At 41.6% G+C, this 16,780-nt stretch overlaps 3 protein-coding genes across 5 annotated transcripts in view; all 3 read left to right on the top strand.

The window, feature by feature from the left end:
* The first annotated feature begins 714 nt into the window (after nt 1-714).
* On the top strand, nt 715-3,379 carry LOC124221244 (phenoloxidase-activating factor 2-like). Its single transcript, XM_046631042.2, has 5 exons — nt 715-1,270; nt 1,530-1,835; nt 1,925-2,187; nt 2,275-2,459; nt 2,544-3,379. Exons 1-5 carry the CDS (start codon nt 1,047-1,049, stop codon nt 2,748-2,750), a joined length of 1,185 nt encoding a protein of 394 aa, XP_046486998.1. The 5' UTR covers nt 715-1,046; the 3' UTR covers nt 2,751-3,379.
* Nucleotides 3,380-6,035: 2,656 nt separating this feature from the next.
* On the top strand, nt 6,036-14,136 carry LOC124221243 (phenoloxidase-activating factor 2-like). Of its 3 annotated transcripts, XM_069137109.1 has the most exons (7): nt 6,036-6,185; nt 9,326-9,641; nt 11,022-11,330; nt 11,652-11,920; nt 12,305-12,468; nt 12,543-12,758; nt 13,352-14,136. In XM_069137109.1, the coding sequence occupies exons 2-6, from the start codon at nt 9,346-9,348 to the stop codon at nt 12,738-12,740; spliced, it is 1,236 nt and encodes a 411-aa protein (XP_068993210.1). In that variant the 5' UTR covers nt 6,036-6,185; nt 9,326-9,345; the 3' UTR covers nt 12,741-12,758; nt 13,352-14,136. The 3 variants fall into 3 exon arrangements, with proteins under 3 accessions (XP_068993210.1, XP_046486997.1, XP_046486995.1); XM_046631041.2 differs by lacking the exon at nt 13,352-14,136 and having other exon boundaries at nt 9,326-9,602; nt 12,543-13,247; XM_046631039.2 differs by lacking the exon at nt 13,352-14,136 and having other exon boundaries at nt 12,543-13,247.
* Nucleotides 14,137-15,440: 1,304 nt separating this feature from the next.
* LOC124221236 (uncharacterized) overlaps nt 15,441-16,780 on the top strand; it is a 94,801-nt gene continuing 93,461 nt past the window's right edge. Inside the window, exon 1 of the mRNA XM_046631008.2 lies at nt 15,441-16,770. Within this exon, the coding sequence (XP_046486964.1) occupies nt 16,756-16,770 (15 nt within the window). The 5' untranslated portion in view covers nt 15,441-16,755. The remainder of the gene's footprint in view (nt 16,771-16,780) is intronic.

Raw genomic sequence — 16,780 nt, 5'->3', positions numbered from 1 at the left:
ATGACCCCTAAACTTATTATCTCAGCTAAGAATCTATACTATAAATGCTGGTGTGTGTGCGTGTTGAGGTCACAATTCCGAGAACAGATAGGTAGCTTGGAACATTCGTGTGTATGAATAGCCACAACGCAGCAGCATAATGATATTGCAGTTCAAAGTACAGAAACACATTACAGTAGAACCTCGATTATCAGAACTAATTGGAACCGAGTCTAGTTTGGATAGTCAAAAGTTCGGATAGCCGAAATTCATTTTTCATCTTCGGGTATAATAATACATATATAACATAAATTTAAATCGACAAACAGTCCGTATTAAACATCAAAACAACCTTTCGAACCCCTTTCAAACATCGAACGATCATTTTATTACTTTGGTCTTATACCGTCGTCTATTGTCAATTGACGAACGGCTGCTTCAAATTTTTCAGCGAGCAAAAATGTATATTTCGCATCAAAAATGTATTTTTTTACCCAGCGTTCGGATAAATCAACACATCGTTCGGATAATCGAGGTTCTACTGTAATTGGTAGATAATGATGACTTCGCTTCACGGTCTAGCGCGCAACGCTCTTTATGCGATCCCCAATTCTGCTTTGTTCGATCATCTATGTGGGGGGGAGGGGGGGTGTGGTATCGCTGTTGATGACGAGTTGAAAATCCCATCGACGTGCATTTTGTTGCGTTTGTTTGTGGGCGGCACGATCGGTCGGCTGTAGATGAAAGTCGTATGACGAAACCCTGCACGGAGAGCACATATTTGCATCGCGAAAAGAAATCGAAATGAATCAACGACGAGGATCATGGGTTTCTACCTTGTAGACGGAATGAAAGGAACAGTACTTCTGAAAACTCCAAATATGAATCCCCTACTCCAGAGAACGCCTGCCATTCTCCCGCTGTGTTAATAATCTATTTGATATAGCGATTTCACAAATGACCGTGGCGCTGGCTACGCGACCGCTTGCCAGTGTCCGAAAGAACAGTTAAACCAGTTCATTCCGTCCCTTGAGGTAAACGGTAACCCACTGTGGACAATCGGTGACATGGGGAGTGCAGTGCTCAGCTTCGTTGTCCTGGCGTTGACTGGGTCCTTTTCTTCGGCGGATGTTTTTCGACCGTCATGGCCTACCAACGAGACACTGATAAAGACGCGAGCAGCAGCCTCCTCCGCATCCGCGTCATGCGTTTGCGTGCCATATTATCTCTGCAATTCGGAAAATATCGTCATCACTAACGGGGAAGGTGAAATTGACATCCGGCATGCACGGTAAGCGATTCACCGTACAGATACTGCACTAATAGCACACCGGAATGTTGCCAATGTTGACTTCGCAATTGCCGTTTACCTTTCGCGACAATTAGACATTACTTACTTTAACAGTTTAGGTACGTCATTTCGAGCAATATACCTTTGATCTGATGTGCGGTTAGATGAGACAGTCCATCGCTAACAGGGCGTGTTGCGTATGTTCGTTTTATCATGGTCGTTAACCTAGGGCAATTACCAATCGCTTCTCATCCTAAAGAAGTAGGTCTGAGAAGGTGATTACGATGTGCGAAGACTACTTGGAAGTCTGCTGCATGCTTCCTAAGCAGCCGAACGAGACCAGCACGTGTGGACTTCGTCAGTCTCAGAGTCTTGAACCGTTCGTACCTCGACTGGACCAGGAGGAAGTTCAATCCGGAGAATTCCCATGGATGGTAACCATATTTCGGGCGAGAAAAGTCCAGCGGAACAACAAGACCAAGGAGGTCAAGGTGTACCAGTGCCAAGGAACGCTCATTCATGACAGCGCAGTACTGACCGCGGCCCAATGCGTCCACGACACAGAGTAAGAGATTTGTAATTCCGGGTTCTATCCTGCAGACCTGAAGCAAAAAACGAGACAAGAGTAATTATAGGGTAATTTGTTTTCCGCAGAAACGCGTCCGAGCCTTTTTGGATCCGAGTCGGACAAACGGACACCATGCTGACTCCGGAGGAGGATCCGTACCAGGAGCGTGAGGTGCGCAATACCGTTCTCCACAAGAACTACAACCCGCACAAACTTTTCAAAAACATTGCCCTGCTGTTTTTGAAGACCCCAGTGACCATCAACCGGCGGGTCAACATCGCCTGCTTGGCGGATCGCACCGACGACATTGACGAGAAGAATTGCTTGGTGATCGGATGGGATAAATTTTGTAAGAGTTTAGAAGACGAGGTTTTTACCTAGTGCATGGAATAGAAACCAGTTGCACAAACCTTGAAACTTTGCACCGTTTTTATAGTGGCTCCAGAGGACGTCCACTTCCAACGTAGTCAGACCAACATGCTGAGGAAACGAGTCGAACCCTACGTCGAATCATCGACTTGCATCACAGCTTTGCGTAAAACTCCGCTTGGCAAAAGGTTCAGACTTGACAATAGTTCGGTTTGCGCCGGTGGTCAATCTGCGAGAAAGAATTTCTGTTCGGTAAGGCAATTTTTGCGATTCCACTCCCTGTCTCATTGGCTTTGAGCGCGAGTTGTTCTACTTGTAACCTTGTCGCGATTCCAGCGTGAAATTGGCGCACCGTTGGCTTGTCCTTTGAAGAGCGATCCTAATCGGTTCGTTCAGTTGGGTATCGGCTCATGGTGCATCAGCTCCGGCAACTTCGAGACGCCCAACATTTTTGCAAGTATTTATGAACTGCGGAGGTGGATCGACGGCGAAATGAAGAAAGCAAATCTTGGCACTTGGGGATACAAAGCGCCTAAACTTTGAAGAATCTCTGATCTCCTCAACGGAATCGCATCATTAGATTTTATATTACTTGCTAAATTAATTTTCAACCATTTAAGTCAAGACTCTCCTGTCATACGATCATTAATCTAAATATAAATCACGTTCGATTTTAGTACGCCCAGAGCGTAAAAACGCGTTTAGAAAAAAAAAACATTATTTTTCTTACCTCTCAGAGTCGCTTCCACGAGCGTCTGAATACAGACAACCGGACATTCGGTTTTGTAAAGTAGGAATAATTCGAATAATCGTTTTTATGATTGTTAACTTGAACTTTTGTTTTGATTGACTAGGCTCATGGCTCTTCTATACACGATCGTACGAAAAGTAGTGAGTTCAAGTGTTGTTTAAATTGTTTTTTTCAATTGCTAATCGGTCAAAGGGGTTGACCTCGCAAGTATATATTTCAGACACAAAAAGACCGTGAAGCAATATCGGTGTAAGGTCACCTGAAACGCCATTCCACTGTCTCCAGCACGGTCATATACAGTAATTCCAGAAAATTGTTAAATATCATTAATTTATACAAGATTAAGTCACGGCGTTCATCCGCTCGATGATGTACAAAACAGCGGTAAATAGTCAATATTATAAGTCAAATTGTAGGCAAACTTGATTTCTCTTTTACCCAGTGTTCATTAGCCTTTTCCTTTTCATATCTCTCACTCTCTCTCTCTCGCTCACGCATTATTATTTCTTATTTTTCGAGATAAACAAATTTAGAATGAGCTGTCCTTAACACCGAATCGTCAAGGACGTAAAAGAACTACAAAGCGTTGGCCAAAAACGCGAATCATAGATGTATGAGTGTATATTTTCCAACTTCATCGTAGGCAACAAGTATACGATACCTAATACGCGTATTGCATCACGTTGATTGGTGCAGGTGTGCAAGGTATTTCGAGAATCCGACCCTGGATTTTTCTTCGAATCGTTGAAAGATTTATCCCGTACGAATAACGACTTCTCGCAATGTATAAAAACGCTATTCGAAGCTTATACGTTACGTTTAAATTGACAAGGTGAGACCGCTAACTATACCTTGTAGCGGGCATAATAATTCATTCCAAAGTATAATATAAACTTCGTTCAAGTTTCTCGAAGTGCTGGAAGACGGACGCGGTGCCGATATCGTTATCGAATCAATTACTCACTAGACGTTGAACGTTTTCACTCGTCACACGAAACTCACAAAATATCGAGAAAGAGAGACAGTCACGCTGGAAAACCGATGTACGGTAGAATGGGAGATTAGGCTGAATACTTATGTAAAAACCATGTTTACGTTGCACGTCCGTTAGTTCCGAAAATTCGTTAACAGCGCCAATACTCGGTTCTGATTTAATAACACGGGTATTATTGGAACCGAAGAGGAAAAGCCTGGATTTTAACCGGCGATTCACCACATTCGTGAGTACATTATTATACGTTGATACCTACATGTGTATATTATGTAGATTTCGTAGTACAGTGTGAAAATCGTGCGGGTCAGTAAACTCCGAAGCCAGAGAAGGTATAATGGTGAATCCCGGCCGACTGGCTATTCCGTCTTTTGTACAATAACAGGGCGCATGTGGTATTCAACGACAAAATGTTGATGGCGTAACTTTTACACGCGATGCGAAGAGTGAGACGCGGAACGATTTACGAAACAATGGGAAACCGTGAACGACCTTAAGAAGGATGTCGCGGTCTATTGTCACGGTGAAAGGTGGTCGGGGAGTCACCAAGCAGCGTGAAAATAAAGCTTATTTTTATTAGAAATTTAGTGATTCAAGGGAAAGAAGACCGACGGACGTAGGAACTTGTTGTTTACAAATAATCGTGCAAATATTTTCACCACGGTTACTTTTCCACGAAGCGCGGTCATCTCTGCACACTTACGCGTTCGAGAAGATCGCGAGAGAAATGAAAATTTACAACGCAAGGCTACGGATCAAATCGTAAGTGCGTTACTTCTTTTCCTTCGACTTTCTCGCCTGTACCCGGGGGATATCGCGTGCGTCATCGAGTGCGCAAATAAACGTGAAAAGAAATTCTTGGAATCGGTAAATGAGAAGGTCGAACTTTGCTTCGCGTTGGATAATCGTAAAGCGAAAAACATCCAAATTATACGTAACGTCAGGTAACGATAATAGGAACAGATGCCGAGAGCAAAGTTATCGGGTACCGCTGAAAAATTTATGCACCGTTATATCTGCTTAGTCGATAACCCTAGCAATTTTCTCAAACTGCAACCAGTGTAGATACACCTTTAGCAGACGTCATTCTCGAGCCTTGAGAAGGCGTGTGTTGCAAAAGACGTCACGAATGGGAATCCTGATCGGGTCAGTCGAAGAGTGAATCCCCGGACGGGTTTGTAATTATAAAGATATCATGTCGAGTTGAGCGTTGCTTGTTTTTTCAACGTCTAAAAATCCAGCTGTAGAAATTCATCGCCTTACCCACAGAATTGACGCAAATTTTATATGAGAGTTTTGTAATTTGCTTAAGATGCTCGAGACAACGTCGAATGAATTTTGTGATCGGAAGAAAAAAATTTCGAATCACCGAAATGAGGTTTATGAATTTAAGATTGAATTTAACGGTTAATTGATGTTAACAGTTGAACGACCGGATCTATCGTGTAACGTCAATTCGCTACATCATTGGTTAAAATACAATTCCAATTCCATGCAAAAATCAGTTTTTAACGGGCTGATTTTATTTACATACTTACCTGACTCTGAGATGAGATATTCGATTATCACTTGTCACGTGTCACTGAATTTCCCGTAACTTCTAGTGACAGTGAACCGTGGTGGCATAGTAACCCATACTGTTTCTGTTGGCAACGCTATAGCGTGACCCTTACAGACATTCCGGGTGCCGTAAAAATCCATGTTCGCATTAATTTTCTGACTGAATTTTTGTTGAGTTCGTATTTCAAAATAACATTAAAAAAAAAAAAAAAAACAAACAACATCATCCAATTTCATGTGCGTACAATAAACTTGAGAAATGATTATGAATATGTCACCAATTTCAAAAGAAATCGTCAATTCGTCGTTTATCCATTTACGGGGAAATTGTCCCTGGGTATCAAAAAGAAACGCACGCACTCGGGGTGAAGAGGAAAGTTCAGCACTTGATAATATGTCGTATGAAAGGCAAGCCGGTAAGTTCCTAAGAGGCGGCGGGGCTGGACGGGGCGGGTGAGGGGGGCAAAGGGGGAAGGGTGGGGAGATTGACATAAATGCCAGGGAGAAGGGATGACCGTGGATATACGCCGCGCGGCGCGTTATTGCCTTCGTCGTTTCATCGACGGTCCCATTCTATTTCTGACCGTCAACACTTCAGAATCAGTTTTTGGTTTCGCAATAAGATAAGAAAGCAAGGGGACAAAAGGAGATACTCTACTCTTCTGCATTGGCCGTGGTAAGTTACAGTAATTATAATATGGAAAAAATAATTGCAGTCTTCCTCTTTACTTCGTGCCACTGCAAATAAGTTGTACATCATTTTACCTACTGTGAACATTTTTTTTTTTTTTTTTCTACGAAAGCTGAAATTAAGAAATCGTAATTCTCATTTAAATCGTGTATGTGTGTGTGTGTGGTTTTTTTTCCAATGAATAGAATTAGGTTCGATTAACGAGAATTTTTTACATCCATTCGTATATGCGTAACGTTAACGTCGTGGTATTTCAATATATCAGTAAGCGAAGCCTAGTTCACGGATGACAAACTGGGTTAAAGATCACGACTTCGAAATTTTTATCTCCCTGGCTACGGATGGACAAAAATGTTTACGAACGGTTACAGTGACGGTTGAACTCACTTCTCGAAAATGCAAACGTCGAATAAAAATCACGAGTCTTAACACTGCAAGGATCGGACTTCCCGCTCTTTGGAATAGACCGACCTTGTCTATTCTTAGGTGATGAAATCGTAAACAATACATAGTACACACGGTGCATTATAAAACCGCCAAGGCGCGTGGTGATTCATTGGTGAATTTCCCGTCTGTCAATACTGTATGGCTAGTAATTGGTATTCGCATCGCGTGACGGGGATTATCGAAAATGAGAGACGTCGCGATTTCTGAAACTGATTTTCAACTTTGCACACGAGCGAACTCGAAGGATCCGGGAAATTAACGCTGTCAAGAACCGCCGGTCTGTAGTCGTAGAAATTTGGAGCGGGATTCTACAAAGTTGCGCAAATTCGGAAGTCTCGTTTCCGGTGGCACATATTATTATACAATCGCGATTTTGTCGAGGGCGAAGGACGCGCGAAAAGAAAAAAAACAGTAAAACGCGCAGCTACGGAAAGTCGCAAACTGTCGATGAACGAGAATTTCCCATAATTAATATTGAAGACCCCGTATATAACTTGCTGGAATACGTGATGAGTAATTCAGAGTGCGGAGCACCGTGAAAGAATAAGAGGAATCGCGTGTCAAGGCAGTTTATGCGGAAAACGGAACAGGCGATTGTACGAAGTTTCAAACTAGTCGCGATTTCGTTATTACGATACTAGAAATATCTGAAAATTTTGGCCCTCGTTACATCAAAGTTGAAAATACCGGCGTTCATGGCTCCTGATCGCAGTTTTATCAGACCCGTAATATGGTGAATGACTCGGCACTTCGGCAAGCGCGTAATTTAAAAATGATCATCCGGTTCTTGTAGCCGTGCGAGAACTCGTTTTCGGAATTTGCTCGTAAAAGCTCTTTCTCTATTTTATGCATAAAGTACCACTATTCAAGCTTATACCTACGTATAGGATTTGTTTTCGGAAGATAGTCAAGGATTTTTTTTTCCTGGCAACAAGTTATGATAAAAGTCTCGCTTGCAATTAAACCTAATTTATATTATTCTTATGCACGATACATTTTTTATTTAATGTCGGGCGCAATTAACTATCCACCTAAACCTAGGCTCGAAGCTCGGCACTCCGCGGATGCGTGCGAAGATATTTATTGTCAGTGTATACCTGTTTGGAGACGAACACCAAGGCCAGAATTACGGGTATGCTAATCAGCTTCGTTTATTCCTCAACATCTCGGAAGCTGCGATACACGTATCGTATACATAGGTATATATACTGTACGAGATGGTCTAACTCCAGGGACAAGGCTGGTTAAAATTAATCGACAACATATTTTTCATTTATGTATATACAGTACATAATATATTGTAAATTGGTTTTTCATTTTTTGCGCGGATATTCACGGTCGGCGAATTGCAGCGTTACAGGCTTCTTGAGACGCCATTGATCACGGCTTCAGACAAGACAATGAGAACAGTCGTCAAGTCCCGGCACGGTTTAAAATCAAGTCAACTTGATCGATGGTTGAAGGTTTGCAAAAAGCTGCTGATTCGAATACCTGGAATCGATAGGAAAAAAATATTGCGTTTTATTAATTCCGTTTCAGAGAATGTCATTTTACTGCAACAAGGATAAAATTTTCAAGTTACGTTGTTTTTTAAGTTTATGTTGATTCTTCATAAGGAAAATGGAAAAAAAAAGACGACTGGATCATCAGTTTGACTATCTATAAAGCTTGGCGAGAATCAATAATTCCGCCCAAGGCATGAAATAAAACTTAATAACCACTACCGAGAATTCGGGATGCGGATTAAAAAAATACAGCGATTCTAATCTCGTTACCAATTGAAATTTAAATTATGCAACAAATGTATTTGCCTAATATAAAATTAATAGTACCCATAATTCCCTAATTTTAAACGAGAGAATGACTTTGAATTAGAAATGTTCTTAGTTGACTTGAGAAGTGTAAGGAAATAATCAAGATAATTTTCCAATGAAATATTGTGCATCAGGACAAGAAAATAGTATCATTTAACGTAGCTAAAATTTTAATATCTTTTTAAATACGTCGTGAAGTCACTCTCATGATCACAACTGTCCGAGGATGAAATAACAATGCTCTTCTTTATTACGGTTTGTAATTCCAACGCAGAATCAACGGGTGATTAGTGTATCTAAAAATATTCCACTCTGCAAGTAACAACAGTGGCGGTGTTTTTATATTAACACTACAGCATGACAATGACAAAATGTCTGAATTTTCACTATATTCCTGAGCTGATTCAAAATTCTTCTTCAACAACAGATGCATTGTGTGTTTTGGAGGCACGGAAATATGTTTTACAACGGTATTAAGTATGGTTATTATATACATAAATACTTCACTTTATCGGCGACTCGTTTTTAAATCGAAACGTTGCATAATTGCGAAGTTTAAAATGTTATCGACCCTCGTCTCGCAAACAACAACTTACTGCTGAATACAATAAGTGAGCAAGTTGTTTAAGTTGAATTATGTTAAAATGGGGCGACAGAGAGTTCCGTGTGAGTGGGGAAACGTTTATTTCGTGGCATGAATTCGATTTAAAATAAAAAATAAGATAGAAATCCGCTTTCATCGTCGAATATGACTCTTTGAAAGTCTCAGGTGGCGTTGGTCTAAATGTTTTTAATATCAATCTCAGCGCTAATCGAATCCAGTGATCGACCTAACGACTAATTCTCTTTCCACATATTTATCAGATCTCTAAATCGGCATCAGGATGAAGTGGACGACGAGATTGACGATGCTTTCGGCGCTTTTCGGCGCATTCTTTGTCGCGGCGCAGCAGCAAGGGTGCAACAACGCGAATGGTGGCTTGGGCTGCCTGATCGACAACGTGGCCAAGTCACCGGGAACATCCTCGACAACCAGTGGAAGTCCGACGGCGATTAATGACGAAAAATGCGAATGTGTGCCGTACTATCAGTGCCAAAACAACACGATAGTCACCGAAGGAATTGGCATAATTGATATCAGGTCCGGTGTTAATAACCCTGCCACAAATAAATCGAGTGGGTAAGTGTCCTCCGGTGATTCGAGAGTCCAGAAGAGGATTCAGCGTCTCGACATATCGGCCAGATACATGTATGCATGCAGTAAAGAGCTGTGTCCTTCCAAATTGCAGCAAAAAAATTATTTATTGCACGACTAGGTCGTTGAATCAAAAACTCCGTTAGCTCGGTCGGACAAAACGTCGAAAAATAATTGACATGTATTTTTTCTTTTTTCAATTCAATGGTTATTAACAAAGATGTAACGGTTAGAAATTGACGCGTGAAGTCAAAATGTGCACAGTTATAGTTGTACGACAATGTGAACATTATGACGTTATGACGTCGTGCAAATTCAACTGGCTATATCTTTGTTGATAAACATTGAACTGAAGAAAGAAAAAATAAGTAGCAATTATGTTTCGTAATTCTATCTGACAGACCCAATGGAATTTTTCCGAATTTGTCGTTCAACGACCTGATTATAAGCATGTTGGTTAGTTCGTTTGTCTATGGGGTGTAAGTAACGTATTTTTCGCCTAAAATAACCATGAATCTTTAACGTTTTTTTAAATTGAGGATAATATCATGACGATGAAGTGAAAAAAAGTTACAAACGCGATTTTGTACACTATCGGTAATGCATGGATGCATGTCATCGAATTCCTCGCATGAGACATTTGGTGAGTATCGACATTGGAGGACACTTACATTCTTGACTTGCTTCTAGTACGTTGAATGTCATTGTATTACGTAACCTTGTAAGCATGATGTCTGCATCGTTGAGCGTCTGTACGCGATTTGAAAAACTATCCAACTACATATCTGGAAGCGCACCGCACTATCTACCCGCATCAGAAAGTGATCGATCCTTCAATGTCCGGCTGCTACGATACATTCCGTTTAACTGATATTTCGCCAGGGTTTCAGCTTGAATAAGTATCAATTCTTAACTCGCACAAGATTGTATTCGCAATTCCTTGGACCCATAAAATGCTGTTTTTACGGATGACCAATCCTCTGCACGCGGTATTGAATTATTCTATCACTGCGCGTTTTAAGTGGCTGATTAAGTCCTTTCTCAGGATTTTTTAGTATACACGTTCTGCTCGTATTGCACGCAAATACATTTCTCACGGTGCTTTAATCGTTATACTAATCGAGGCGCGTTTCACAGTCCAGCCGCTAATTTTAGATTTGTATTTTCAACATTAGTATGTAATTAGTCGACTAATCATCAATACCGAGGAATAACTATTCGTATTCACCCCTACGATACGGCGGCTAACGCGACATACCCTGCAGACGCATGCAACAAAGAACACTGACATTATGGAAAATGGCGTGAAATTTCATTCTTTTCTTTTCGGTTTGCTAAAACGTCTTGTCCACGTTTATCTCCCAGATTGAGGGGGGCTTGCGACAACTATTTGGACGTATGCTGCAACCCACCAGACCTTCTCAAAGCAAACGAAACAATGAAACCGACGCCGACAGTGCGGAGAGGATGCGGTGAACGCCACCCGGACGGTGTTGGTTTCAGGATAACCGGACATACCGATAACGAGGCTCAGTTTGGCGAGTTTCCGTGGATGGTTGCCATTCTCAGGGAGGAAATTATCAGCGGCAATACCACGCCGCTCAACGTTTATCAGTGCGGTGGCGCCCTGATCCACCCTCGGGTCGTCCTCACCGCTGCTCACTGCGTTAATGGGTTAGTATCAGAATCATGAAAATATTGGAAATGGAGAGAAACTAATCACGCTATGGTGCAAAGTCTGTGGCAACAACTGTATATACACCAAATGACTTGATTTCGTTCGTGGTATAGACCAATCACGCCATCACTTTTGTCTATCACTGTTTCGAGCTAAGACGGACCGGTGAAAAATCAGTCTCATGATTACAAAATTATTTCCTCACCGTAATCGCTGATTATTGGCTATGTTATTTTTTCACCCTGATTACATAGGAGGAAATGTGCCCTTTTGGCCCTTTTCTATTATAGTTTTTGTTACTTTTAAAACGGGCGCAGGAAACAGGCCTCAACATTGAAAATACGAGCCGGGGAATGGGACACCCAGACGAAGAACGAAATATTCCCACACCAGGACCGACAAGTCTCTACAGTCGTCGTCCACGAGAAGTTCCACTCGGGTGCCCTCTACAACGACGTTGCTCTTTTGATACTCTCGGAACCCGTCAATATTGCCGAGAATGTTGACCTAGTCTGCCTACCCCAAACGAACGAGATCTTCGATGGATCACGGTGCTACGCCAGCGGATGGGGCAAGGACATTTTCGGTAAGAGTCACCAAGACCTACTACGATCACGTCACTTCGGACATCCTCGATTGGCGACATGACCTTCGCGGGAGACTCGAAGAGTCTGGAAAATGACTTTGAAATACTTTCAGTACTATCGTAGTTGTAATTTCATTCCAAGCGGCTTGAAAAGAATTCACATGATTTCGGGAAGGTTGAGAGATTGAATGCGAGACTTCTGGAATTCGCTGGATCCTTTTTAATTACAGAATTTGAATGCTAAAAAACCAAAGTTTACAGTTTGGATTGGACTTTTTGAATAACAGGTACCAGGAAAAGACACAGTAGCAAGTATACTGACTGTCTCGTGTTTGAATAACTTATCCGATCGTTGATTAAACGGTTATAATGACGTTTCCGTAGGTAAGGAAGGCCACTATCAGGTGATCCTGAAGAAAATAGATCTTCCCGTCGTTCCCCACGGCTTGTGCCAAACTACCCTGCGTACCACCCGCCTCGGGAAGTACTTCCAGCTGGATCCGTCGTTTATATGCGCAGGCGGAGAAGCCGGCAAGGACACCTGCAAGGTAATATATCTAAAATTGAATCGGTCCAAGAGTAAAAAATTGGGGAAACGTACGATTGACCAAAATAATTCCAGGGTGACGGTGGAAGTCCTCTCGTATGTCCGTCGAAGAGTGACCCGACGCGATACGTCCAGGCTGGTATTGTCGCCTGGGGAATCGGTTGTGGGGAACAACAGATTCCCGGTGTTTACGCGAACGTCGCTGGTCTGCGGTCCTGGATCGATGAGCAGATGGTTTACAACAACTTGGACATCACTACGTACCAGGCCTAATCAACGTTCGGAATATCTGTAATTACATTGTACCCATGCGTTCTGAAAACTTTGCTAATATTTATCATCGAATATCAAAATCTCTTACTTTAACGAAGACGATTAGTTGACGATGCAGTTTTGCACTAGATTTTCACCCCTGCATAATCGATTCGATACCTGTTGTAATATTGGTAATTTTACTATTTTAATGCCGAATTTTTTTTCAGCTACAGTTGAAATTTTTCTACCGCCTTATTTTACCTCTCGTACTGGAGTAGGTTTTTTTTCTTGGTATTTTTTTTCAAATTATTTTCTTTCGCTCGCAACGAGACGGCGATTGTGGGTGTTATTCGGTTAGAATTGCGGAAATAACGATGTGTACCTCATATTACATAATTTTAAAAACGATGTACAACGACGAGTTCGATGGAAAATTGATAAATCTTGCTGACAAAAAAGTCGAGCCGACTTATCGTGGATCTTGTGATATGCAATAAAACATAACAACCATTTTTCAAATGCGAATCGTGTACAATTAATATATGTCTCGAATTATCTACTGGATCCTGTACACGATGGAAAGGTTGTGCAAAACAACATTGTATCAATTGTTATTTTTATTTTCGCAGATTTCGATGAGCACTGCACTGCATTTCTTCGCCAGAAACACGGAAATGCAATTTTTGTTCATCGAACACACGCACACCGTTTCTGCAGTGCAATATTCATGGTTCTTTCATTCTCACTTATTACGAGCCAACCGTACAAGTTAATAAATAATTTTCGGTCCCGGAGCCTCGGAGGTCGTACGTATATATTTGTTTGCATATGCACGGTACAAATGAGATATTGCAAATTACAGTAAACGCTAATTTTACGATTCATTGGGGTAATTATTGATAATACAAATTTACTGGGCATTCAAAATGTGTAGATTCATGGCAACGTCGGTGGGTGAAAATGGGTCAAAGGTTCGGTAATCAGCTTTAAAAAATGGCATTTACAGTTATGAATACGGACATTCGTACAGCAACGTGCGAAGGTAGATGATTGGTTTCGAAAAACGGCCTAATGATGATAATAAGTAATAATTGTCCGTAAATAAAGCCCTTGCGTTGTTCTAAAGGCATAGAAAATTCAATATTCTGCGATTTATTTCCGAAGAAGCAATATGATATGAATATTCTTCGATCTGAAAAAAGCTTGCCAGGTTCCCGAAACACACTGGCTATAATATTTACGAACAAGCGACTCCAATTTGCAGAAGTGATTTGTATTATCGCGCATAATTACTGCAAGCAAAACATGTTATCGATATTTTTTTTTCCTAGAATATAAGCATGCGAAAAGACCAGTGGAAATGTCATTGCAGAGTGGAATTGTACAGGGTAATAAATAAGGTTATAGGAGACAATTTTCGCGTGCTCAATCAACTGCGGAAGTCGGAAAATCGAAAGACCAATTTGGAGACCGTTTCATCAATCGAGAACATCGCGAGTTTAATCGCGTAGGTATTGAAGGAAACGGCGAACTTTGTAATTCGATTTTGAAACTTGATTCCAGCGACAAGGAAATTAAAATAAAGGAGCTTATAACGTAAGAATGTAAAATCGTTGTAATTTTAGTAGGAGGAAAACAAACAGGTAAAGAATGCATGATTGCAGCCTGAATTGAGGTTCCGCAAGATGCACGTAATTTTATGAAGAAGATCTTCCATTGAATTCATGCCGTCATGAACACTTCGTATATTCAATTGTTTCGCGGCGATCTTGAATTAACAATCGACAGAGAGTTCGTATTAATTTTTGATATTATTACAAGTCAAGCAGCTACGCTTTATCGATCGGCGTTGGAAGTAAATGAAAAGTTAACATAATTTAATCCACAAATTAACCCTCGCTACGCCCGGTTTTCATATCACGTAATACACGTTACGTAAAATGGAAATAACACGCCACGGTTTGTTCAAACAACGTTTAACAATAAACACAGCAGATCAGCCCCGGCGAAAGTGTCTCTCCCTCCCTTCCATCAAACAGTCTTTAAAGAATAAAACGAAACCAAAGTTCCTTTCGACAGCATGCATCCTTACAACGCTTCAACTTGACGTTTTTACCGTTCAATTTAAGAGTGACCACACCGTTTCACTTTTCGTCCACTAATCACGTCACGTGAACCCAAACGCGAAGAACAATAATTGTCGCGTGGTGGAGCAGCTTGCAGTTTGAAAACACGTTCTCGGTCTCGGATAAGTGGTCAATTATAGCCGGGAGAGAAATCGGAAGTCGGAAAAACCAACGACAATGACAAGTCAGTGCGACATTCTAAATTCAAAATTGAACATACCTGCACTGACCAACTACGAGGTTGAAGTTAGTAACGTTATCGTAACGTAACATTGGGGAAAAAATAACCATCTTCTTAATTCTACAATGATTTTCAAAGAAGAAAGATTTCGATATACGAGTGTGTTTTGTTTTATCACGGTCTACTGAATTTCAGACAATTCCAAACTGCCGAAACAACGCTTTTTTCCTCAGCATGAACCCTTGCGATAACGCCACAACGTAACTAACTTCAGTACGACGAACAACAGAAAATTCTTCACCCGCCGCGTTTGTTTTATACCAACCACGTGACTGCGAGATTAACGCAGTCAGCGCGGGATATTCTGAATTCAAAATTCTCAATTCTCTCATCGAACGATCTTCGCTACCGTGTTACGCCGCGTACTCGATTCCTTTCCGTGCCTCGTGATTGCAGCCGTCAGGCCAGAGACGGCTAATGCAACGACGTTTCGCGACGCAGGTCCGAGTCGCGGTGGAGGAATGAGACTCGATCGAGCGCCGCGGCGGCAATCCGAGGCAGGCGGTAGGCGGCGGCCATCTTGGCTGCGCAGAGCGGTAGCGTATCGGTCGTCACGGAGTCGGCCGGCCCGTAGTGGTGGGGGAAAGTGTATCCGTGACGTCAGATAATTAGAGTAAATACAAAGTAGTCTTGATGGGACAGCGGCGTGCGCCGCACCGTGAGTCGCTGGTCCGCGCGCGTCAATCCTCCACCTATATCGCGTCTCTCAGCGCTCGGTTTTCGCCAACACGGAAAGAGAGGGAGAGAAAGAGAGAGATAGAAAGAAAGAAAGAGAGGACTTGGGTGATACGGCCGAGTAGTGCCGAGCGTAACCCAACGTAACGTAGCGCGTCGATTCGTGTTTTTAAACGTCGCCGGTGTTGTGTTTCTGTCTTTCCCCCGTGTCACATCGTGTCTGTGTCTCTCCTCTGTGCGTGCGTGTCTGTGCATGTGTGTGTATACATCGCCCCGACGCATCTCGCGCGGCGAAGCGTTCGTCTTCTCTCAGCCTCTCGCGATATTATTTATATTATAATATAATAATAATACAATACAAATATCATTCGGTATACTACCCTGTGTCCTGTGAAATTTTCTCTTCCCGTTCTGTGTAGTTTTGTGATATAAAAGTTCTCCGTGTGCTCGTCGTTTCGTCGCGCTCTTAGCGATGACAGGGGAGGGGGGTGATTGAGGGACGTCCGGGACACGCACGAGAGGGTTAAAAAAACAACAACAACAACAACAACGATAACGACTAAACAAGAAACATGTGTGGATAAATCGACGTGTGCACCGTTTGGTAGATAGATTACAAATAGTTAGACAAATGGATAGATAGATAGGTAGTTGTGAATAAATAAATAAACAAATAAATAATTCAAAAAATAAATTGATTCGTTCGTTCGCACTTGTAAATGTATCCGTGGCGAAGTGTTTTTTCGAAATAAAAGAATACGCGAAGCTGTTAACAATAATAATAACAATAGCAATAATAATGAAAACAAAACACAAACGATAGAATCGAATATAACCACGGTTTATTTGTAAATGAAATATAAGTAATAGTAATAATTGTAACGATAATAATAATCGTATTATCAGTAACATTAATTAATTGTAAATACGTAGAGAAAAAAGATATAGATGAATGTGAAGTTAGTGCAGTGTGACACGCGAAAGGCTAAAAATGGATAAAATCGAGGTGAGTGATT

Source organism: Neodiprion pinetum, chromosome 6 (assembly GCF_021155775.2).
Source record: "Neodiprion pinetum isolate iyNeoPine1 chromosome 6, iyNeoPine1.2, whole genome shotgun sequence".
In the NCBI taxonomy this organism is placed as follows: domain Eukaryota; kingdom Metazoa; phylum Arthropoda; class Insecta; order Hymenoptera; family Diprionidae; genus Neodiprion; species Neodiprion pinetum.
Note: the sequence above shows the minus strand (reverse complement) of the source record. Positions and strands in the feature narration are given on the sequence as shown.

Bases quoted from the DNA above. Each gene is read 5' to 3' on its own strand.
- LOC124221244 (XM_046631042.2), top strand. From the start codon at position 1,047: ATGGGGAGTGCAGTGCTCAGCTTCGTTGTCCTGGCGTTGACTGGGTCC. The intron at 1,271-1,529 runs GTAAGCGATTCA...CTCATCCTAAAG, and splicing joins ATTGACATCCGGCATGCACG to AAGTAGGTCTGAGAAGGTGA. The intron at 1,836-1,924 runs GTAAGAGATTTG...TGTTTTCCGCAG, and splicing joins CAATGCGTCCACGACACAGA to AAACGCGTCCGAGCCTTTTT.
- LOC124221243 (XM_069137109.1), top strand. From the start codon at position 9,346: ATGAAGTGGACGACGAGATTGACGATGCTTTCGGCGCTTTTCGGCGCA. The intron at 9,642-11,021 runs GTAAGTGTCCTC...TTTATCTCCCAG, and splicing joins GCCACAAATAAATCGAGTGG to ATTGAGGGGGGCTTGCGACA. The intron at 12,469-12,542 runs GTAATATATCTA...AAATAATTCCAG, and splicing joins CCGGCAAGGACACCTGCAAG to GGTGACGGTGGAAGTCCTCT.